Consider the following 25,451-nt stretch of genomic DNA (forward strand, 5'->3'; position numbering starts at 1 on the left):
TTGGTGTTTACCGACTGAGACTACTAGTAGCCTTCAGGGCTGTGCCACGGTTCTACGTGTGTTTTTGCATGCTAACATTAAGGCTGGTAAGGATTTGAACATGATTGAAATATACAGCGCAGGCAATGCACACGATGACCTTCTCATCCTGAAAGAGGGAGAAAATCTTTTTTGAAATGTGGCTTTGAGGGCACAAAAAACAACAACAATCATTGGCTACAAAAATGAAAACGGCTCCAAAGGAACCCTTTAAATCAACCCATGGTTTAGTTGATGTTAGTTTTCCCCAGACAAAATGCCCTGATTAGCATGGCTTATTTACACATGTTCACTTCTTTAACGGGGCTGCGATTGGAAAGACGTGTGCAATCTTCCAAATGGGGTCATCAAAGCGCCACCAGATAAAGGCTAGGTCACATCAGCTCCGCCGGCATCATCAGGTATGTGGGTCAGCCACTGGGGCCAGCGCTGCAGCACACAACCCCTTGAAACACGCTCTTTACGCAACAAGCTTGAGCAATTTTCCCCTTAACATGATTCCCCTATGGGCGCATTACAGTTCCTACTCAGTGCGTCGTTGGATTAAGTGTGAAAATGTTTGCCAACTGAGGAAAAAAGAAACCTGTGTAAACCCCATCTGAAATGCTGGGAAATACAAGCAATGCTGCACAGATGCTAATCCAATGTTTAGCAATAATAAAACCAACTACAGCGTGGATTCTGGATAAATAGGGACACTGGCCTGGGTGACTTGGGAATTGAACGGGTGGTTTACGTCCAACACATAAAAAACCCTCTAAACCCCAAGCCGGGAACTGGGAATGAGCTCGCAGGTACCGGGTAGCTGTGTGACGTGTCAGGCTGCATTAGACATGACGATTGTCAGAGAGGGAAACTAGCCTCTCGTTTTATAAAGGCCTGATGTGTAGCCGTAGCCCTGTGTTGTGTAAGTGTCCTTGGCTGTTGGGATCAATGTGGCGTGAGAAACAACATGCTTCTTTTTTTTCCTGTCACATGCAGACAAGCCATCTTTTAAAAGGCACAATGGTATTAGTTTGGTTAAATGTTTAACATTAAACATCGTGACACATGGAAATACTGTCTGAGATACAGCCCGAGACAGCATAACTACTGGTGGCAATGAATAACACTCTATGTGATTTATTTGATTATTATGGTTTGTTTGCAGAGAGGGAGGGGGAGGGGGGGGGGGGTGGGTAGTTTGAGTCTCTGACTTCAATTTTACAGGACCACAAGTTTCTGTAGAGAAATGATTGGTATGCATATGGGATCTGAAACATCAGTTTCTGAGCAACTGAATGGTAAAATGACTGCATCCAAGTTTTCTTTGAGTCTACACAAAATTATGCATTTAGAGTCCCCTAAGTGAACAGATACAGCCAGAACACATATCCCCTTTCTTACTCTGTTAAAACCCCAAAATGAAGGCAAATGAAATGGACCCCTGTGTTGTTTTGATCATGATCACTTGTTGAACCTCACGGATGTCCAGCCTAATACATAACAGCTTGCCCCTTATTTGGGTCAATTCGCCTGTCCATCTTATGTTCTGTTAACTAAACAGTAATTTACTCTCAGCGGTGCCATTTACTACACACAACAAACAACACTGCCTGTCTTACGATGCAGACAATGCTCCAACAACCATTTATTCAACCATTGGCTGACTTCTTTCCAGTGTAACAATGTTTTGAATCAAACATGCAAGCAAAAACAAAAAGTATTATCAATCATAGTGTTGTCGTTTTTTCTTACTCACCTGGAAAGATTTGCTTTGAAATGATGTTTCCCTCACACATACGCTTGGCTTTGAACAAGAGGCCTATCTGTTCATCTTTGGTGAGCACGTCGTCTGCATACACCTGCATAGAAGAAGGACATGGAGATACGTGTACAGGTGAACAGTCAAGTGTACCGGTAGAGGAGCCCCACAGTTACCATTAAGGTCACATCTGTGTGACCTCATTTGTGTGACACCTTTGAGGAACTCTCATGAAATCGTATACTATCATGTCATCGAGAACCCTTGTTCACTTAACAAACATATTGCCCTTTGTTCCTACCTATTAACAATGAGCAATACGTTAATGCGGTGTGAATATTGCGCTGCACTACATGCGAACCCATCTGGGATCCAGCCTAAAGGTTACGACATCACTCTCCCCGACCCAAATGAGCATATGCACATTAGTTGACCGCCGTTGTTCTCCACATGTGATTGTCTGAAGCACAGCTGGTTCCCGACCCCCCCTCCCTCATTTCTTCCTGGGCTCTTCATATCTCCAACACAAATAAAAGAGAAAAAAAAGTGTTGTTTTGTAAAAGGGCAGAGTAGGTGAATATGCAGGCGGCTAGATGGTGGCCACTTGACAACATGAATAGCAGCGGAGGTGGAGAGAATACTCTTTATCAGCCTCCGCTCGAGAGCAGGGGTCAATCTACCCCGCTGGATGGTGTAGACAGGCCACAAAAGTGATAGGTGGGTGTAAAACAAGAACTGCAAAATAACCTGTTTGTAAAAAAAAAACCTCTCCGTTCCAGATGCTAATTTAGCCCAGTAGGAGTTGTGCCATATTCCTGTCCTTGGGTCAACAGTATCCATTCCACCTGGTGTTGGTAGACACAGCTGGTATTCCTGTGATTCTATCTGCTGCAGTCAGTATGATTTAGCCACTAATCTGACGTGACGTCTGAACACAAGAAAATACATTATACATACACTTTCCTCTGACACCTTGTGTTTTCCTTCTGCGTTTTGGAGAGCGCAATAATAGCACAGGTGTGGTTTTCCATTGAAGGAAACATTTTGCCATCTAATAGATGACTTTGGCCAACTTACTGTTTTCTCTGAGGTCACCTTCAGTTGGGAAACGTATGAGTGTATTGGAAATGACAACAGTCATCCTGGGTATTGGAGCACATAAATATAGTGAGCAAAGTGTGGAAGTGAAAAGCAAAATAAAGCTCAGGCAGCTCGCAAATCATTTGGATGTAGTATGGGGCTCATGTTTTTTATTATGTATGTTTTACTGAAGTAAATCAGTATTATATTTTATTTATAGCTCCCAGTACCGGGAAACTCTATACATTTAGCATTTGTATATCATTAGAGCACTTGCTCATACACAGAAAACGACTGCATGAAAGAGAAAACCCTCTCTTTCCTGAATATAGATATATCCATGATAAACCAGTGACACTTTGAATACTAAAGAAACATTTTGATTAAACGTAGAATTTGTTCAAGGTAGAACTCAAAATGTAGTTGAAGTGAGGCCATTGAAATTGGTGGGACAATTGTGCATATCACGCTCAAGTTATTAGCCATATCTCCGCGGTAAGTTGCCATCTACCTAAAATGCAAACGGACAGCCTTTGAAAATAATCAAATACAAAATCCTGGTATAAATGGAAAAGGTGGAAAAGTGGGGATTTTCAAAAATTACATTTGGTCAGCATAGAGTGTTTTATGTCCAGAATTTTCCCATGAAATATTAAATAGGAAATAAAGGAAATCAGAAGGCAGTATGTGTTTGCTTGGGCCTTGCGACGTAAGGCTCACCAACAGTACATGCATAAACTGTTTGGTACAAAACAATGATCACAAACAAACAGTTGCCCCTTAACAATCGGGTACCAGTGGCAATTAATTAGCAGGAACATAACTCTTGGTGGAAATGAATGCTTAGAAGAAACTGATTAGCGTCTTATGGGTCTTCCTAATTTAAGGATTCTTAATTTAGCTAATAAGACACTCGAATCATCAAATTGCACATGTAGGCGATGAGGAAAAGGCGCTAAGCTCAACTTGTTATTGGATTTACATTCAACTTTTTTTAGCCACTGCCATCCGGCCCAGATGAACCGGTTATTAACAGTAATTTCCAGACAGATTCCGCCTGGATTTTATATGCAGTCTAGTATATACGATATAGGCCTCTGTATGTTCCTATATGATTTGGAATAAGACCATACCTAAGTATCTGAATGTTCAAATTTTACAGTTTACATTGTTGATAACACAAGGATATATTTTCTTACTTCAAATTTAAACTGTAAATACCAAGCCCTCGTAGAGGTTTGTGTGCTTAAAACCACAATATCTCAATCCATCAATATTTTTTTTTCACGTTCAGGCTTGAAATAAGGATGTCCATTTTGAGAGCTGAATGGAGTTACAGAATGAGACATTTTGGGCTTCACACTGTAAACAACCACAGAGGGAACAACCTCGGACCACAGTGGAACAGGGATAGATACAACCTGTTTACTGTGCTAACCATGCCAATACAGGATATTCATCTGAGACCTCCCCAGGAAGCTTTTTATACCTGAAGCACACGTTTTAGACAAGTATTCATGTGTCAGATGACAGGCTGTTGTTAAAGAGAGACGTATAAAGAGTACATTTCACTGTGAATGTACTGTTTGTGTGCGTCAGTCTTGTGCAAACCAAGTAGAATATTGCATAAATATATTGCACAAATAGGTTGAATATTTTGGTCCCTTTAGGAATATGAAATAAACACTTAAATGTCTATTAGTAGAGAATATAGTCCTCCCTAGAAGAACAGAGTACTGCCATTTCTAGTAGGCAGATTTATTCAGCTAAAAACTTAACTCTAAACAAATGTGTTCATAACTCTGTTCTGCTAGTCCACTAGTGAGGACTGCATTCCCTTCTAGTAGACAGTAACATGTCCACTAACACTTAAATGCTGATCTAATAAGAGATGAAAAGTCACATGTACCAAGTCCACCAATCATAAGCACTCTTATAATTAGTAAAATAAACACAGGTTTATTTTTTCATCTCATCTAACAGAAACAAACAGGGAATTTTAAAAAGATACAAAAATTATAATTTGCCATTTTTAATAAGGAAAATCATGGTAAATAACTGTGTCTAGTGATTATTCCAGAAATCTATTCCTCCTGCCCTGGCTTGTGGCCAAACCACCAGAGCAAACACAACTCTCACAGGGCGAAACATAGACATTCTTATTTACAGCATTTCATTTTCAATACAGTATTCCTTTTGTTTAATACTTTTGAGCGTGTGCCAGTGTGTAAATTAGAAAAATACACACCATATAAATATGTGTGTTTTCATCACTGGGCCGTGGAATACAAACTGCAGTCGAAAAAAGCACAGGTTTCTGTTTGTCTATCCGTTAATGACTTAAACTGAAACTCTCTTCAAGGATATATGAAGACCAATATGGAGCTTACTGTATCTAGGCTGCTGTGTCAAGGTAACGATAAACCCCTTGGAATATAAAGTTAGACCTTAACTTAAGGAATAAAACAGATATGACTTGTGTTTCCCCCAGCCCTGAGCCCACAGTAGCAGACGCTGTGTGTACGCCTCTCTCTGATGACGAGGTAGCCAACGCTACGGTAACAATCATTTTCACATCCTTATTATTTCACACTTCTATATTTATACTTTATGTATCTCACACTTTTTGCCACTTCTACATGCCCCCTACTTTCCACCCCTGCATAGGCTGCGGTTAAAGAAGAGATATAATATTTTCTATTCAGTGCATTTAAAAACACTGTGATCAAATTCATGTCTGTGCGTATCATCAAATGAAATTCACTCACTATTTTAAATTCTTAAATAAATAAACTGCAATGTGGCCTACTTAAAAATAAAACGGCGAATCTGAGTTGGGAGACATAATTGGGACCGTTTCCTACAAACAGTCCTAATTATAGACAGCATGATTTTTGTGGTGTACCAGATCACTTTCTGAAACAATGCTGTGTATCAAAGTGGAGAAGACACAAAGTCAAGGGCTCATCATTTTACTTTAGCATTCTCAAATGTACCACTCACAAATAATGTTTTTCACTGATATTTGATATACTCCTTTGTTGCTACACATTTGATTGCCATAGTTATGAATAATTAAGCGATTACCGGAGGAAAAAGGAGACATGTATGAAAGACTAGACAACCACAAAACATTATACTCGCAGTCAAAGTGACCAAATACGCAGAACAGACAATTGCTTGAGGCCCCGGGCAAGAGAACCTATAATTCAGTGGACCCACAGGGTCGAGTCATCTCAAAGCCAATGCATCTCAAATTCAGGAAAGGCCTTTCTTTTATGGCCTCTTGTCCTTTTCAGGAGAAAAGAGGCAAAACCATAGCACTGCAAGTAAGATACTTGTTAGATACTAGTTTGTTTCATATCACATCCCTGCAACCAAATAGTTGCTTATTGGACAAATCATGGATATCAGAGGAGCGCTACATAACATGTTGTTATAATCAAAATAGAATTAAAAAAGTTATTAAAAAGTAAAGCTGCACTATGTACAATTTTCCATTAGCAGTCTCTAGTGGCTTGCATGGTTGCTACAGTTATAGTTATATCATTATCAGATGAGAGTGGCTGTCATCTTGACTCAAAGATGGGCGAGTTTTATTATTTGGAAACGTTCTATTTCAGACATTTTTTTATCTGAGTAAATAGCTGCAATATAAAAGTACCTTAGTGCAGCTTTAAATATTGCAATGTTCAAAATTGAGATAGCAAAGTTGTTTGCTCAGTTTGCTATCAAAATTTTGAACAAACTATAGCCGATTGGTTGAAAAGAATAATCAAATAGTATTCAACCCCATTGTTGTATTTCGCAGGCTGAATACGAATGTCCATGCTGAGTACGAATAGATTCAAACGTCTCATTCAATCTTTAATCCAATATTTTGCAAAATGGGCCTGTGGTTACTTAATTTGAGTTTAGGGTTGCACAATGGCAGTAAAAGAGAGGGGAGGAAAGTAGAAAATTGCCTAAGATATCCCCACAACTATTTAGCATATCAATAGGATTTAGGTGAAATTCCTTAATATACAATACATGTAAAATGTATCTAAATGTTTTGTGCCTCAGGGAATAGTTGACTAGAAAAACATGGGTCATTAAGGGATAAGCAAGTCTCAAAGTACTATATTACTACCTCCACCAGAAGGAAAGGGGGGAAGACTGTGTGCGTGTGTGTTTTTGACGCACAAATTCTATGACGTAGTTAGTGTTTTGACACGATGTGTATACCCACATTAAAACACCTGATCATGACCTTGCTAGTGTTTTCATTGGAGCCATACATCTCATTCATTTTCTCGATCACTTACGCATCATCGGATATAAAGCTCCTCTTGTTAGTTGATCCATTGCTGCTGTGTGCATATCTACGATTCTCGGGTAAACGCCGACATAAAGTGAGACTTTCCTTTCCAGATCACACCTCATCACATGGATGATAAATAATATACAGATAATATTGACTCTGGTCTCTGTAAGCGCCTCTATTATGGGAGTACAGATGTGTGTTTGTTTTATGTACTTGTTTTGGTCATTTGCCATTCTTTGCACCATAAACTAACATTGACTTCCTTGTCGTTGGCACGTTATCAAAATTGGGATCCCATGGGCTTCTCAGACTTTCCTCAGGGTTTTTTTATTTTAAAAGTAGGGGGATCTAGAAAATTATAACTTTGCTGAATCTCGTTTTTAATGGCCTGTCCACTATTTGGAAAAAAAACATGAATATGTTACTTTTGACATATTGCACCACATGAATGTTTTAGCGGATGAGGTTCCTGGATATTATAAACTCTATGAGTCAGTGCCACTCCTTTTCAACTGTGCAATTTGCATTTGACGATAAAAACCACAAACCACAAGACTTGGTTGTCCTTTGGAAATACTCGCAGACCACATTCTGACTTAAAGCAGCATTCAGTTCCTAATTATACCCTCTGTTCATAAGGGTAAAGAACAGCACTTTTGTCCTTGATGGAAACATTGTGTGATCCATCAGAACGAGTGTGTGTATATTGCAGGGGCCTCAACCGGTGACACTGTTGCTCTCACTAATTGAGGATTGAGCACTTTTCCTACCACCAAGTTATATAAATGATTTACCAAAGCAATGCAAGGCCAACGGATTAATTTTACACCCAACGTTTAGAAACTACTAGTGGTCGTTTATATAACATAGCACCCAATTCATTGTTTGCCGCGATGTATCAGTAACACACATGTGTATTGCATAACATCTTAATGGATCTAACACAAATGCTTATATTCATACTCCGAACAGACTATTTTGCATGACACTGGGTTACATTGAAGTGCATTTTGCATAGACCACTAACGCTTGACAAAGGGAGTGGTCTTTTAATGGATACATCAAGATAATCTAGATGATGGATTAAAAATGTATGTTCCAGACAGTGAGAGCTGTCTATTTTAGGAGATACCAGCTTGTGGCTTTATATCAGTGATGGTACATAAGATTGAAGCACAGAGTGGTCCTCTAAATAGCAGTGGACGACCACAAACTCTCCACTTCCTGCCTTCTCAGTCTGATCTCCACACAATCACGATTTAAACATGTTGATGTTGAATTTTTGAACACATAGACCATCCCTGTGATTTGTAGTCAAGAATTGCAGATCCTCTGTATTTTCAAATGCATTGGACCTTCTCGAGATGGGTAATGTTATGACTGTCTTGTTTCTGTCTAAACTATTAATACTGTGACCATTTCATCACCTCCATCATATCTCTGCAGATCGCCGTGGAAAATATGCCTCCCACATTTAAGACCTACTAACCACCTGCTGCCCTAAAAACTAGAATATTTAGGGCAGCAGGTGGTTATTTAATTGGTTTCTGAGCCCATGCAGAACCAAACCATGGTTGTGTGTTCCTATCTGAAGGTTTGGCAGCTTTTTATACATGTTTTCCAGACATGAGGCACAGCTTTAACATGCTGTTTGCACATTTACTGGTTATCTCCTGTAGCTTGTTATCCTTGGCTACTTAAGCCTCCTTGTAGCCAGCGCTTACCCACCAGCAGCGGTCACACCTGACCATATTAAACTTCCATAAGCCAAACCCCTGAGTTTATTCCATCATGTCTGGGTGGGCTTCCTAAGATACTGCCTCTGTTAGCAGTTTAACTGTGCTGGTGTATTATCATAAAGGTTACAGCTTTTAGTGTGAATGCAGCAGCACTATGAGCAGGTATAAATGTTAAACAACACTTGGATAGGTCAAATAGGTCATTTGACATTGTCCATTGCCAAATAGCATTAAAGGGCAACTCAGCGCTACAACCTTAAAAACAGGTCAACTCCTGTTTCTTGCACCTCATATTCATTCAAGAAGGTAACAAAATGCTACACCAGGCTATAAGATCTAGCAAAACAACTCAAAGACCATCATGTCTCTCCTGTGGTAACCTGAGCAAAATTCAGGCTATAGTCATCAATTCATAACCTTGACTTTTTACAAGTACAAAGAAAGTTATTCAATGTTTATTAGTAAGAAAGACAGGGTCAAACTACAGCAAGCATAGTGCTAGAGGTATTTCAGCACTTCAGGTATGTTGAGCAGCTTAATAAGGTACGGTGAAACACGGTCACATGCATGTACCCAACATGCTCCCTTCCCCACTGTCCACCAAGGGCACTGAGGCCTGCAGAGACAGAGGCACCCCTTGTTTGAGTCCCTTAATTGCTACTGCTTTTCTATAGAACATCTCTAAATCAGAGAATAATCAGGCATCATTTAATCATCTGAGGTGTCTCTCGTTGTCGGCAAACATCCTCCCTTTTGATTTGGCTATTAATGAGCCAGCTGTTCTTGAATCCTGCCAGGTGTTAGAGGTTAATTAATTAGAGGGAAGAGGACAATTGTAAATTAGGGCTTGGTAAGGCGAGGACCCTTTAAATACACTCAGTAGAGGTTAGCCTGGCATGGCAAGATCAAAGCAAAACGCAAATGCCCTGGTAAAGCTTGTGTTGTTGTGTAACAGGATGTAATAGGATAAAATACACTGATATAAACTAGAAACACATTGTCGTTGTATATTTATACATACTTAATATTTAATACTCTCAAGACTTCTCAAACGGAAATACAAACATCACACAAACCCAGTGAAAGACATTTGCAAATGAGCCAAAATGACTATTATTATTATTATGACTGTGTGATATAACCGTGAAACATATCTCTAGGGGCATTCAATGTGTAAGCTGAGGCCAATATCTGTTTATATGAGGCCAACAGCCTCTCTGGCCCCTTGGACGATAACTGCCTAAAGTGGCCTTGTGCAGTACTTTTGAGCTTATTGAGGGCTCTTGCTGACAGCTATTTTTGATCTACCATTAGCCTCCAGGGATCTCAGTGCAACGTAATGCCAAATATAATCACCTCAATGCCCTGTGAACACCATGCTTTATCTTTACACGTCATGCTGCTCCCCTGAAATAATAAAACATTTATTGTACTGCTTACTTGGTGTAGTGGCATATCTATCCCATTACGCAGATCTTTATGCAGTCCATGGCTGAGCCTGTTGCTTTAGATGGTAGACTGGCCACAATGAAAACCTCTCCTGGAAGGACTTTTCTTCTTGTATATATCCAGGTTTAAACTTTACCCTAACTTAAAAACAAGATTGGGAAGGATTTGCTGAAGCACACATATAAATTCCAGCAAGTACCTGCAATATGTGTTATTTTATTTTGTCATTATTGTCGTTTTTTCGATGCCGTGTAGTCTGAGAACATTTACAGACGTTTATGCATTAACTGTTAGAACTATTATACATTCTTGTATCACTTTACAACATTATTGCAGTCTTTTATTCCTGGCGTTAAGACAAAATGAAAAATGTTCTCCAGATTGTTCTATTTCAGCTGCCAAGCTTGTAACTAAAAGGAGAAAAAAATGACAAAAGCAAATGACACTTATTTTGGCTTCTCTACATTACGAGAGAGCTATTACCTTTTACGTAAGTTTTTGAAAAAAGACTTGTTGAATATGATGATTACTTTGAAGGCTCTTTATGGCTTTCCAATGCCAGTTCAATGTTAGGGTTTTTTCTTCTTTAATCAGCATTTCATTCATAAATCGTGAGACACGGTATTTCAGTGCAGATAGCTCTGCAGAATCAGTGACGGGTTATGCTATTACTTGATTGTGTGCTTGTTGTTGAATATTTTTTTCTAAATAAATATACTGCACTTTCTTTGCAGTGTGCTCATGTTGAAGCCTAAATCACGGTCTGCTGCCCGCAGGGTGGTATGTGTTAACCTTGCAACAAACAATGGAAACGGGTTCTTTGTAAGACAAAGCGCTGCGAATACAGTGGTAAGTCCACTTCCCCAAAAATATGTGTTGGGCCATCGACTGTATAAAATAGGTCTTGTCTGTACACCGTAACTGACTGTGGCTGGAAAGCAGTCATTATAATGACAGAAATATGTATCTCAATATGAGAAAAGGATGTTGATTTAATGACAGAGATTTCCATTTAATGAGGAAAATATATCAATATGACGTTCATCACTTTTTGCATTGTTCTATTAATGTGCAACTTGAACAATTAAATACCCAAAACCTGAAAACTAAAGCCATGCTTTCATCCTATAAAAGCCCCCGACTTAAGTATTTCCAAAGTCTGAAGGCCTTCAATTGTATTCATGAAAGTAATTTTCCTTGCGTACTTGGTATAGGGTGCATGGTGCTAAACAAACTTCAAGCTGTTTTTTTCTTACCATCTCTTTTTGAGCCTTGCCGAAAGCCTTATTTTGTATTGATCCCTTGAAGTAGGGCTTGGAAGGGATTTGAAATGGCTTTGAAATTGCTGAACCACCAAATTGAGATTTAGAAAGAGTTCTATACTTCGCAGATTTATTTTGCCATAAAGAGCAAGTCAACCCGCTGTTTCAGCTGGAAACAACTCTCCACCCAATACAAAAATTGTATTGGGTGGAGAGTCCAGGGAAGTTCTGGGAAGGGTTGGTGTTATGACCCAAGGCAACTTTGTGATACTTTTTAGTACCGTTGTTGGGAATGAGTGTTATACTGAGTGACGTTGCACATGAAATGCGCCACACACTGTGGCATTATACTGAGAAGCTCAACCCTCAAAACCGACAGACTCATTCCTAAAAAAGTTGGATTACTTCAGCTGTATGGAAGTGGAAGCGATCACAGATGTGGTGACATATTAAATCAAAAAAGATATGGTCACGATTTACACAGTAAAATAAAATGGGTTCATTATGATTTTGCAAACAATGAATCATATACTTTGGTCCAAGGAATCAGGGTTTAAATAATTTGAAACAATTATTATTTATTTATATACAAATATGCAAAATATCTATACAAATCGCCGAGCCCCACAATTAAGTTTTAACAAATCAACAACCTTGCAGCCACCCATAGCGATTCAGTGCTCTGCTGATGAATAGCATCCAGCTAAAGAAGTCAACCTTGTTATCTCAATTTGCATTGGCTTCGATCCGGCCTGATCTGCACTGAGAGGAATTCTTACTCTTTGCTGGAAAATCGGAAAGCTGTGAACTGAACACGTAAAACCACTAAAGCCCCAGAGGTTTGCAACAAAGCTTATAGAGGAACCTTTTTAAAAGTGCACTCCCGTCTCAGCCATAAGCCCAGCGAGCCAGTGAGTCCTCCACTGAAAAAATGGACCTGCATCCCTAAAATCACCTAAACGCCTGTCCGGATATGTGGAGCCGCAAGGCTGATCTCAGCTTCAGAGAGCCTACAATTTCTCTTCCCAAAGGAATTCTGTCTATCCATAAAGACATAAAGATAAAGATACATTCAATTTACTGCATTGTCAGATAAGGCAAAGAAATGAAGACCTTCAGTTTGTCCTGTGTATAAACCTCAAACCCTTCTGCAACAGTGGGGAGGGGCGGGGGGGCAGGAGTGGCTTCTGTCAATGGGCAAAGCAAGCTCCATGGCTGAGAATTTTTACACGTCAACGCTATTGAGGTAATTTGGGATTCCAGGAATTCTGCCCACAAGGAATGCGGTGCCAACGCGTTCATTCAGCTGGTAAGTGGTGAAAAAAGCATGGATTGAGCAGGACAACACCATAGTCAGGGCAATCAAAATAATAGTGTCCTTCCCTTGTCTTAATTGTTATAGAGCTTCTGTCAAATTTAGGCTTTCTTAAATTCCAGATCTGAAAAAGGTACGTTATTACAAATAGAAGATACACATAGCTCATTTGTGGATCTCGGTCTGAAGTGTTTGCCTCGTAACTTAAAATATCACTCATTTAAATTCTAATGCGAGTCAACAAGAACAGCAACGGCCCAACATTTGTGGTTGTATCGGGGACGGAGTTCTGCTTTAACTTAGTAAAACCAGTAAAATAAATATTGCAGTCTTGGCCCATTATTATTATGACAGAACACATTCTGTCTGAGTTTATGTTCTGAAGAAGCCTGCTGCCAAAAAGTATTATTATTAATAGGTACAAATGAGCAGGCAAAGTAGATTATTCTTGAGTGAGTAATGTCCAAATGAGCAATATATTCACAATTAAAAAGGTAATGCCATTATGGTAAATTATATCCTTTTTATTATTTTTCCATTTGTTCCCATTCTCTTCCAACATGTATGTTTTCTTTATTCCCTGTCTGTATGTTAATTAGCTTTTTCTTCAGTAGAAGATGCACAGCAAGCTAAGGAGGGTTTTCAACAGCAGAGACAATGATATCATTCAGACATTTGGCGTCCATGGGCTAATGTCTTCAGTGAGGTGTTAAAGTGGCATTGAGTTACTCACACTCTAGCATTCTTCAAGTGGAAAAGAGAAAAAATGGAGGAGGTCATGGGAAGTCAAGAAAACAAGCCTTTTCCTGAGTCAAACACAGCCATGGTCTAGCCTTAGCATGGCAATGAAACCCAACACTCTGCTATCAACATATACAAGCTACCGGACTTGCTCATGAGCCATCTCAGGACCCAGCACTGCCACTAAACGCAGCAAATTGTGTAAAATAACAGAAAGAAAGAAAAAGATAAAGACAAAAAAATTAAAATAAATATTTTCTTTACAAAATTAGACATAAATATTTGTCTAAATTAATAAAAAATCCACTCAACTCAAATAAATGTTAAATTACCAAAGCGTGTGCCAGTGCTTAATAAAATAAAAAGTAAAGGGCATTGTAGTGATGTAGGATGTTTATCACAGAATAAGGTCAAGCAACCAATGATGACAGCCGGTATGGGGCTGTATACAGGTAAGTGACCGTACCCCATGCTTTTTTAAAGTTCAAAGCATGGGGTATGGTCATTTATTTACAGTCATGGTTTGTTGTAATTCTGCCAACCACATGGAAAGCATGGCATATTAAATTGGGCGGATCCCATGTCCATTCATGAAGGCTTGATGGAATACTCCCTCATGAATTCTCATGCTGCAAACCCTCCTTTCTGTTTCCATTCATCTGTGGGTGACAAGAACTGACACTTGTCATGCAAGACTTGTTCTTCAATACTCCACAATGCATTTTGGTGTCCTTAAATGGCTGACAGGATGGATGCTGATTCCTATAGACAACTGTCAAAACCACTAGTAAGCCATAAGAAGCCCTGAAGTGTTCCCTTAATACTCCAACGCGACAGAACAATACCACAGAATGAGCGAATGAATACAGCTAAAGTGGATTCAAATGATGCTTCAAGTCTTACAGCACAAAGCTGTACCGAGCACAGAGCACAGAGAAAAACAACAAACAGAACTAACAAAAGTTAGTCCCTTGGCTGGGATTACTTCGGCATGGGTCAACGGGAGGTGAATTCCTTTGAACAACATTTCAGTTGTGTTTTGATCCTGTAACCATGGTAAACAATTATGCTTATTAGCAATCAGCGGTTAATTAATTGGCAGCCTTTCAAACAAATTGCATTAGAGGATAAAAGAGGATGAGATGGGTTTATTTTTTTTCATTCAGGATCACCCATGTCATGTAATGTAGGACGGACCACAGTTAATCCTGGTCTCCTCAAATGGCCTGGCGTTGACACAGGTCAGTGCTCTGATGTTAATGTGCCCAGTGCGACTCTCAAAAAGGCGCATTTGGAGTATTTATAACATAGCTTTTTCTTATCACACACACGGGCATGAATTATGGAGCGTTGGCTATCTCGTCTTATTCCCTGGCCTGCTCTGGTGTTACTCTTCGATTTGCCTGTCTCAAACAGGGTTGACAGTGTGCTGAACCTGCCAATGCTTTCACTCAACAAGGAGAACTTCAATCACCCGGAGCCACAATAGGAGAAACGCAGTGAGTTGTTCAGGATACTGTCTGATACTGTCAGCCGGCGACGCACGCGAAGATATGTGCGCAACATATCCTGGGGGTGAACTTAATTAACTTATGATCACATGAGGAGGTGAGTGTGAGAGCTTCACATCCCCAGGCCCACACAACCATTTATGTCTCTCCTACATCTCCATGGGTTGGTGATGTCACTGGAGAGTGACTGGACAACTACAGTGCTTTGGATGCAGTACTGAGGCAATGCCACACTCACACAGCAGTCCCTCACTGGGTGCTCGCTATTCAGTCCTCAGGCCTGACCTGTACATCTATCTGAGTAGGAAATCCACTTCACCCAACCAATTTACTATAGCTTTAATAGCATTGCCGTACTAGTATTGTCTGTCTGGTGAACGACAAAAACATGTTCCTGTGCGGTGCAATAGACTCCTATTATTGCCTTAAAGCATGAAACCATTCTCATGTTAAAACATACCATCACCTATGAAGAGACCTGAGGCAGATTTGACAGGTAATTCTCTGCATCACTTGAAAAGCTGCTTTAGGAAGGGCGTAGAGGGTGGACTTAAGGATAGATTGTTTTAATCAAAGGTAAGGGTGGCTTTGTGACAACGACACTGAATCATTTTGATCCTGTGTTTTGGAGATTAGCACCGGGAGTTTCCTGAGCCTTGGGTGCTGGCTGAGTGGCAGTCCACTCCTTCCCATCCTCACTCAGAATTATAACTGTAGGTAATCTCTCTCCATAGCAGTCCACTCTACACCTCTTTCTCATCCTCACTCGCCATGCCCACAAAAAGTAGATCTGCCCGCATGTTGTGTATGATTGACAAAATATCAATGTCAAAGCAAAACATCCCGTGTGTGTGAACCTTGCTGAATTTGAAAATGTTACTAAGGAAAAAACATGAAACCTTATAATTAGGGGCACACATAAGAGAAACATAATAGTAATGGTCACACACAGTGTTTGCAATAAGTTAATTTGATAGATTACTCTTAAAACGAAGGGACCATACAATTAATGCAAGCCACAATCAATACAACCCACTGCACATCCATCCATTCTTTATCAACATACATGGTATATCGATATTAAGTAACTCAAAACTAAAATAAATGGCATAGTATTTATGGAATCACTATGAAAAGGTAATGCAATTTCAAATAACAAACTAGCTCCAGTAACAAAACGCCTGGACCAGTACACTACGGTACTGCAGGTGGTACACGGGATGTTATTCTTGATTGTTAAGGGCATACGGCCTACATTTAAATACAACGTCATTCAATTTTTTGTTCAACAAAGCTGTTACGGTTCATTAATAGTGTCACACAAGCATAAAGGGGTACCGAAAGGTCTTCATTACAATCAGAGGTGAGAACCCACTGGCCTAGACCACACAGAATCACCCCTGGGATGGCTTACATTACTCAAATGGGAATGCAATAAGAAACGGTTTCTTCTGTGTTTGGTATGCGGCAGATAAGGAACCAGTGGAATATAGGAAGAAGCAAGTCATGTAAGTCACAGCTAACATTCTCAAGGGCTGCTAAATTTATGAGGAAATCGAGGGGAAAAATAAGTGTTATGCAAAGCGCAATCATGTTTTGTTTATGAGAATTCTAACCTTCCAGAGCAGTCGATGTATATGTGGTTGAGTGATCATGGCATATAAGACGTGCGAGACACGTATATATATATATATATATATATAGAGCAAATCACCATTGAATAATCCTCTTGTGTTCATACATGAGTGCTAGGGTACGATGCTTGTGGACACTGATGCTTAAGGGCATACGGCCTACATTTAAATACAATGTCATTCAAATTGTTAATGTGAATAATCTGTTATGGATATATTATTCATTAATAGTGTCACACAAGCATAACCATATCCACATGTTAATGATGGGTGGAGATCGGACTGAGATGTTGAAGTGCAGCAGTGCCAGGGGAAGTGGGGTCACACGCTGCAATTTTGTGTTATTTCCATTTAAAAAATAAACTTGAAGAAAATGGCTTGCCCTATAATTTTCCAGCTTTGGAAGACAGTTAACTTGGTTTGTCCCAGGTCCAAGTCAATAAAACCTTAACCCATAGAAGAGTTGTTTTTTTATAAAACATTCTGCCTGATTCTGTCAACACTCATTGAATATTCCTATGTTGGTTCTCGCATGTGTTTAAGATGAAAAGAGTAAAAATGTATAACAAAATAAACACATACTACAAATACTAACACCACTCTTATTGTTAAGAGGAGGGTGATGATTAAGAAGAGGATGATGATGATGATGATGATGATTATGATGATGATGCTGATGAGAGAAGACAAAGTTTTAGAGCAAGATGAAGAAGAAAAAAGTGGGAGTAGCAGCAACAACGTATGAAGAATCAAGAATGAATAAAGCATCCCAGACCGTACAACCCTAGCTCCTCACGCTCTTGATCTAGATCTACTACTAGTTATCGACCTTACCTAGTGAGAGTGCAAACACACACACGCACACACACACACGCACACACAGTGGCACACGGTAAACATGGTGCACGAATCACAAGTCCAAGAATGTACAAATTATAGGATATGCTAACCAACTTTCCTGAGCAGCCATATTCCATTAAATAAATGCCATAATAATAGAGAGCGGGACTTTTTTTAGTCAAGAATATCAAACACAGCTCCAGGGAATTTCTCTGCTAGTTGCTTATTTGTGAAACAATAGTGATAGATATCACAATGCCTGCTCAGTCAACCTTACCCCGAGAATTACCCACCACAAAAACAAACACATAAACTCATGTATTTATATTCATAGCAATCGCCAATCTTGCGTGAGACTTTGACTTGAATACTAGAAGTGGGGAGCGATGCAAAAGTTTCTCTTACAGGTCGGCCATGTACAGTGATGTCCTTTGTCGGCATTGTGTAAGGGTGTCAGGGACTGCTCAACTAAACAAACCAAACACTGAACTACTAAAAACAGATCAAGCGTATGAACAAACACAGCCTTCAACATGTGAATGTTGAATCGGCTATAAATACACAGCTAGGGCCATAATTGTTTTCCTCTGCCATCCAAACCAATGAGCCTATGAGCCTAGAGGTCCATTGCGGCACAGTGATGGACCACATCATGGGGAAACGGCTCTGTACCTCAGAGCTTGGGCGCACTGCCTGTTGAACGCAGAGAGCCTGATCCAAAACACACACAACCATTGGGGCACTGCTCTCACTTTTTCTGGCTGCTCGAACCTCTGTGTGTGCAGAGCAGGAGCAGCCTTGTGGATGATGCTACTTATGTGACACACGGTGTGGATGAAATATTAATAAAGGTGAGAAGGAGGTTAGGCTTGGATGGGCCAACATTTTTACGTTTTGTTCACTTTGAATGATGAGGCTGCAGTGTGTGTGTGTGTGTGTGTGTGTGTTTCATGGGAAATCATTTACACACATCATTAGGCTAATTGTTTGGGCTATGTATAGTAATGCACCCTCTCCAGGGAACAAGAGAGGGACAGTAACAGTATAGTAGTACCTTAAGTTTCATTGGTGATGCTGTGTGAATCACTCTAGAAGACTGCAGGGTCAGAGAGTAAGCAAACTTGGACCATGCATAGACTATAGCTGTGGGGAGCCTGATTGCGATATCAATAGTTGTCAATATAACAGCTCTTCTTCATAGTATTCGTGTGTTGGCAGCAATACACACGGGACTTGAACATTGTACATAATAAACCTTGTGACCCCATGTACACAATCAATAACACAAAATAATAACATATTGACATTAATGACCAGCATTAAGCAAATAATTGCCTTTTCCACCCTTTCACCAACATTTTTTTAGCAATATGCAAGGAAATTACTTACCAGACATATACTGCCAAGTAGTGAGATGAGCAGAAAGTCCAAATTGTGGAGCAGGAGATTGGATCCCATGCCTGACTTGAGGCTCTACTGTGAACTCCAACAGTCGATTCAGGGCTCAAAACAAACGGCGATGGTGGCGGGGATCAAAACGACTGAATCTACTTAACTATCTTCAGACTGGCACGAGGCATGTCCCCTGCATCTGGCCTCTTCATGCCGATAGTGGCTTGTGAAATCATAACTCTATAATCTCTACTCTTGGCCCTCAAATTTCCCCCTCTAATCTATACCCTCAGATTGTGCTCACTCTATTTCTCTGCATCTGTCTCTTTTTTTCTTCTTCTGAAATTACATCCACATGTCAGAACTATTTATGTCGCTCTCGGTCTGCGGTGGGAAGTTCAAATGATTCTTTGTAGGGGGAAAAAACAGCGCTGTATTTTTAGGGCTTTTAAATTTCCCCTCGGTCTAACTTAAACACTTCAGTATGGAGCCTCGTTGTGTGCCATATCCCAGCCTTTAGCTCCGAAATGACTTTTTTTGTCCAAATGTTGTGTCAATGCTTGGAAATAAAACGCCATCACTCCATCACGGATCGGAGACAGGAGTCCATACGGTTCATGTCCCCATCAGCGATGGGATGGACTGTTTAGCAGCAAGTTGTTGAACAGAGTCTCATATGCTGCAGATAGTAACAAATATGAAGTGGAAATGTGGAGAACACATAACACGTTGTTCTAGTAGAAACCTGAATGAATCAGAAACGTTGGGACTATGGCACTCTCAGTTCGTCCTGGTCAACTCAAGACATTTACTTTGCCCACGGCTCGCTTTGTGGTATCTCAGAGCATCGTGAAGTTAGCGTATTAAACAGCTTTTTGGCAGGACAACAACAAAGTTTACACTTCGCTACACAACGTATGAACCCTCCGAGTCACACTCACTGTTTATTCATACTGCTGAAGCTAACGCAGGGAGTCCGGAATACGGCCAGATTAGATTTAAGAATCACTACTTACTATTAAGGGTAGACAAATATACCTTGACGCAAAAAAAAAGCTACTTCACAAACGACTCCTATTCCTGCGCAGAGCTTATTGGAAGTTAACTTAAGTTAGTTGAGGAGAGAAAGCGTCTCCAGATGTGGACGGCAGCGGCTCGTGCTCCTTTCTGACCGCGCGGGTGGAAAAGGGGAGGAAGGAGACAGGTAGGGTGGAGCGTAAAGGGCTCCGATTGGCCTACACCCTCTTACGTTGGATTAAACCACGAGTCGAAATGACATATTTTATCCCCCCCCAAAAACAAACTTTACATTCAACATTTCGCAGGGGCTTTGCTTGCCAAACCTTTTCTACAACATGTCGATTTGCATCTGGCTGGCACAAATGCGATCTGCAAACACAGCCGTCCTCTATTTGGTTGTCGCCATATTTTTACGAATGAATGCTTTAAAATAATGCTGGAAACATTTAAAATCGATGTAAAGGACCGACTAAGGCGATAACTTATCGATGTATCCGTTTTCTCCTTGGACTAGCAAAACTAAGATAATTACATTCAACAAGTTGAATGTAACAACCTATTCAAAGGAATATATTAACAAAAGTAACTCACACAGCTGTTGGCACCTTGGCAATGGGCATAGGCATGCTATAACAATTGGTAATATAAGGTTTAAATATTTTTTGCAGTAGGTCTGAAGATAATCCAAAGTATCAACTGTAATATGCAACTACATTGAGTGGAATGCAATGGATATAACACAACAACAATATAAAGATGTGTTCACTGGCTGAATTGAGATTGATGATTCACATCTAACAAGCATCCACTCAATAGGACAGATCCCTTCAGGCTCTATGACCTTTTAGCAAATGCTGAAAAAAGCAATGTTGCATCATTCAGAGGCAGAGCAATGGGTTAACAGTCCTATTGGTACAATTATAATGGTGATTCTTTAACCGGACCCAAATATGTGTGTGGGTTTTTGTATGCATGTATGCATGTATGTATGTATGTATGTATGTATGTATGTATGTATGTATGTATGTATGTATGTATGTATGTATGTATGTATGCATGCATGCATGCATGCATGCATGTATGTATGTATGTATGTATGTATGCATGCATGCATGCATGCATGTATGTATGTATGCGTGCGTGCATGCGTGTGTGTGTGTGTATGTTTGTATGTATGTATGTATGTATGTATTTATGTATGTTTGTATGTATGTATCAACCAACATCCGCTGTGCCCCTTCCGTGGAGACTTTCAAAAAGTACACGACAGCACACCTTTTCTCTGAGGCCTTCGGCCTCTAACTCACAACCCCACCCAGCGCCTTGAGCACTTTGCTCTCTCAGTCACTTGCCTACATATACACCCTCACCTCCCACTCTTGTGAAGCGACCTTGAGTATCCGGAAAGGCGCTATATAAAATCAATTTTTTATTATTATTATAAATAATGTACAAATGTGTTTTTTCAGTTATTATTTTTCTTTCAACAAGTTGCTATTTTTATTGTATTGCTAGGTTTTATCTCAGTTCTGTTTAGTTTCAGTTTTTATCTTAAGGGGTTCCTTGTCGTTTTTATTATAGTTTTAGTTGAAAAGATCTCATTCTATAAGTTTTAGTACTAACCCTTTATAAATTAAATAATTAATTAAATAATTAATGAATTAATAAGTTCGAAAATATTGAAACACAAAAGTGCAGATACACAATTACCAATACAAAGCAATACCAATTAGTAGAAAATAAGAGAGAGAATTAAAAACAATCCACAAGCATAGCACAACCACAATAGATTGTAAATACAAGTGCATCAAGCTGCTGCACACTTATATTTAGTTTCCATTCAACTATATCAAGAATTAATACTTTTTTGGAATGACTATAAAAAAGGGCTGAGTTGTGCATTACTGGATATATTAACATACTTACTGATACTAACTTTTACATTGGGATTTATAAATTGTGGCCATTATTATTTATAGATCTTATAGCAACAAAGCAAAAATAATAAATAGTCCACAGCTGTCAACAGACAGATACAATTCCCTCCACAAATGCTTGGGATCCTCAGTATTGACCTGAGTCGTGGCTGTGTGCCCTTTATTTACAGCAAGATAGCTCCTGTTTCTCTAAATTAAGAGGTTATGGATGACTCCGACCTTAGAGGAGAGCTGCTACCGCAGAGAGCCATGTCTGACAGTGTATGCTGCTCATCTATGGTCGAAGGCGGTGAATTTCCTGAATGTTGTTGAACTGGGCACGTCTGAATCTGTAAACCCTGAGAATTCAGCTGTTGAGCCTTGCTGAGACTTGAACAGCACTTGGTTCTAGTAGACTTTGTGTTTCCTAGACATAGAGAAGGGTATAAGTTCTGTATTAGGTTTGACATATTATTCACTTTCTCTGTTGTGTGGTTGGTGGTAGAAGTTGGGAGATTAAAAAGTCAGGACAAATTAACAATGTCCATGTAGCCATAACTGAGTTTGCTTGCTGTACTGTTGCCTAGTGTGTTCATAACAGGATTTATAAAAAGGGTAGGGTTAGGGGCTTTCTATCTGGAAAATATTGATTGGTGTAGCTTAAATAGTTGACCAACTGGGATCTTTAGAGTATACAGTATGTGCTGTTGTCTTAGAAATTGGACAATTTCTCGTTGCATCAGGGAAGCAAATTGTATTGAACTGCACAAGGAGTAACAAATACACAAAACACCAAACTTAACAGACTCCTAAACAGCGTCTTTTATCACTTACTTTCTTACTAACTTAGTGAGATGCTCGTTTCCTTTGTATAACTCCCTTTGCTGCCCATTGTGACGGAGTGCTGATTTACATGGAGCCAACATATCTATAATACATGCTTCAATTCCAGAGCCATCGCCCACCATATGTTTCTGACACATGGAGAGTAAATGCTTGGCAATTTTTAGAAGAAAAGGGAAGAAAGGACGTCACGATAACGTCCAATCCTCCCTTTGTGTCGTTCAAAACAGCGTGGACGATGTCATTTCAAATCACATTGTAACGTGTCCCCTTTGTGCTTCCTTGTGTTTTCCAACCTGTGTCCAGGCAAGTAAAGGCTAAGGATAAAAGTTAAAACAATGAGGGCTGGAGAGCCTGCTGGTACGATTTCACTCAGTTAGCTTTGAGATTCATGGAAGAGCTTACATATGAAAGCTATAGGTTGTTATGCAATATTGGGCACGACGAAAATCATTCATACAGTGCTTTTATAAAAGACCTAAAGACCTTTGAACGGCAATCAATGGAAAAACATAAACCAATTACATTTCTTAGTCTGATTTCTCAATTTACTATACCTTCTGCCTTTCAACAACTGACATCATGAAAGAACAACCTATCAACCTGTCACGTCCTTTTATCTTATCTCCAACGTCCCTGTTTCCCGGGGAGAGGGAAAATGAACCATATGTGTCCGTGTGTATGAAACAGTGGGACTCAAACAGCATGATGAGTGTCAATGACAACGTGTTGCATGTGTTGGACAACGCATCGCTTGAGTCTCAGCAGGCTATCAGAATACTGTGGAGCACACTGTTTAGCAGGGAGTTTAATCTTTTTAAGATGTATGAGTATTCTGTCTGTCTGTATGTCTGCATGTTTGTCTTTCCTTCCATCCGTCTGTCTTTCTATCCATCCTCCAAAGATGAAGTCATTGTAATTCACAGCATTGCAACACAATTCTATGAAATAAGAGGTAGTGATATCCCCTTTTCCCTGTTCTTGGTCCTATGACCCAGGTCAGGAGCCCCTCCATCCTATTGGTCACAGAACCGCTGTGCTCCTGATGTTTCACTTCCTTCTGCAATGATTAGCATCAAGTCTAACTGCATGCACCTGCTGAAAGTCAGAGCTACTACTGGACGCGTAGCAGTTTGAATCAAATGGATTCAGTTAGCATACAGTGGCTGTTAGGCCCCTGTAGCGGTATTTATACTGTTTATTGTTATACTTTTTCAGGCGCGAGAAGTTTATTCATCAATGCAACACCATCGACATAAAAAACCCTCAATCCATATGTTCTCAACGTGCATTATGTAGTTTGTATCTTTTAATGCAGTCTTCTTAAATATTAAGGTGTGTGAGTGAGTGTTTGATTGATTGTGATTGTGTATGTGTGTATGTGTGTGAGTGTGATTGTGTGTGTATGTGTGTGGGTGTGTTTGTGTTTGTTTGTGTGTTTTCTAGTCAGCTATGTTATGTCAATAGTGTGATGGCAATCAGTCAGTGGACCACCCATGGTTACGAAAGCAATTTCTGAGCATGTGGAAACTGATGGCTATCCCCTGGATGCTCATTCTCTATTAACAGATTGAGAAAACAGGGGCCAAAACCATCGTACTTGATGATTTTTTTTATCCAGGTCACACAGAGATAGTGGCAAACATGCTCCACTATCCGTTATGTTTTTCTATTTTAACGTCACACAAAAAAACATCATACATTTTAAATGGTGCCCAATTTCCCACAGGACGGGAGAACAACGGTTATAACATCCAAGAGGAACTCGGGCTGGAATGAAGGTCAAATCAATCACATACCAAGACACCGCTTATTGTCTTGACAGCTCGACCACTCAACCCTCCCAGAGGTGCATATCTGGAGACTGGAAAATGAAGGGACTTCGTCGGGCTGCCAGATTGTGGGTGGCACTCACGCTCAAGTGTGGCTTCATCCTATAGCCATAGTAACCATAGTCACCCAGGTCATCAATGGAAGCTGTTGCCAATTTTTTAAACACAGTATATCATTTTTTCATTTCTTAATGATCTGCAAAGGCTTTTGTTGTTTCTAAATGATTTCAGTTTTTTAACACATTAGCCTTGAATTAAATAGCTTGCCTTAAGAGACATGACATTTATTTTCTTCAGGATGTTTAAAATGCCTTTGATTGGCTGGTTGGGGTTACTGATTAAGGATCTGATTGGCTCGCAAATCAAGGTATTGCTAATGTGTTGCTTCCACATCAATTAGATAGAACAGACACAGACAGGGAGAGAAATCCATGGCAGATCTATTGGGAAAACATGTTTCTATAATTATCCTTTCCCTGTCAAAAAATGCAATGAACCGGACGGCTTAAGGGAGTTGATTAGCGTAAGGAACAAGCCAGACGCTTTTTAATATCAATGGAAATAATTGCCCCGCCATCATTTTGTTGGAGGAAACAATAAACATTTTATCCAACATGCATTTGAAACCCTAGATGGCTGTAGTCTATAAGCTGTTTCAGGTCTTGTGTTCAGGGAAAGGTGGTCTTAAAACAAATAAAAACAATGTCAGATCAATCAGACTCAGGGGCAGCCTAGGTCAGTAACAAGGGAGGAGAGGGACACAGGCACACTGCTGTGATGTAGACCGG

General features: G+C 39.8%; 1 protein-coding gene across 1 annotated transcript in view; it reads right to left on the reverse strand.

Moving 5' to 3' along the window:
• The window catches only part of pth1r (parathyroid hormone 1 receptor), a gene marked incomplete at its 3' end in the record, with an annotated part of 34,358 nt that extends 15,216 nt beyond the window's left edge, over positions 1-19,142 (reverse strand). The window contains exons 1-2 of the mRNA XM_079750737.1: positions 19,050-19,142; positions 1,781-1,883 (exon numbers count right to left, since the gene is read on the reverse strand). Coding sequence (XP_079606863.1) covers positions 1,781-1,883; positions 19,050-19,118 — 172 coding nt within the window. The 5' untranslated portion in view covers positions 19,119-19,142. The remainder of the gene's footprint in view (positions 1-1,780; positions 1,884-19,049) is intronic.
• Between the last annotated feature and the right edge of the window lie 6,309 nt (positions 19,143-25,451).

The sequence above is a fragment of the Pollachius pollachius genome (genome assembly GCF_949987615.1).
Source record: "Pollachius pollachius genome assembly, chromosome: 14".
NCBI lineage: Eukaryota > Metazoa > Chordata > Actinopteri > Gadiformes > Gadidae > Pollachius > Pollachius pollachius.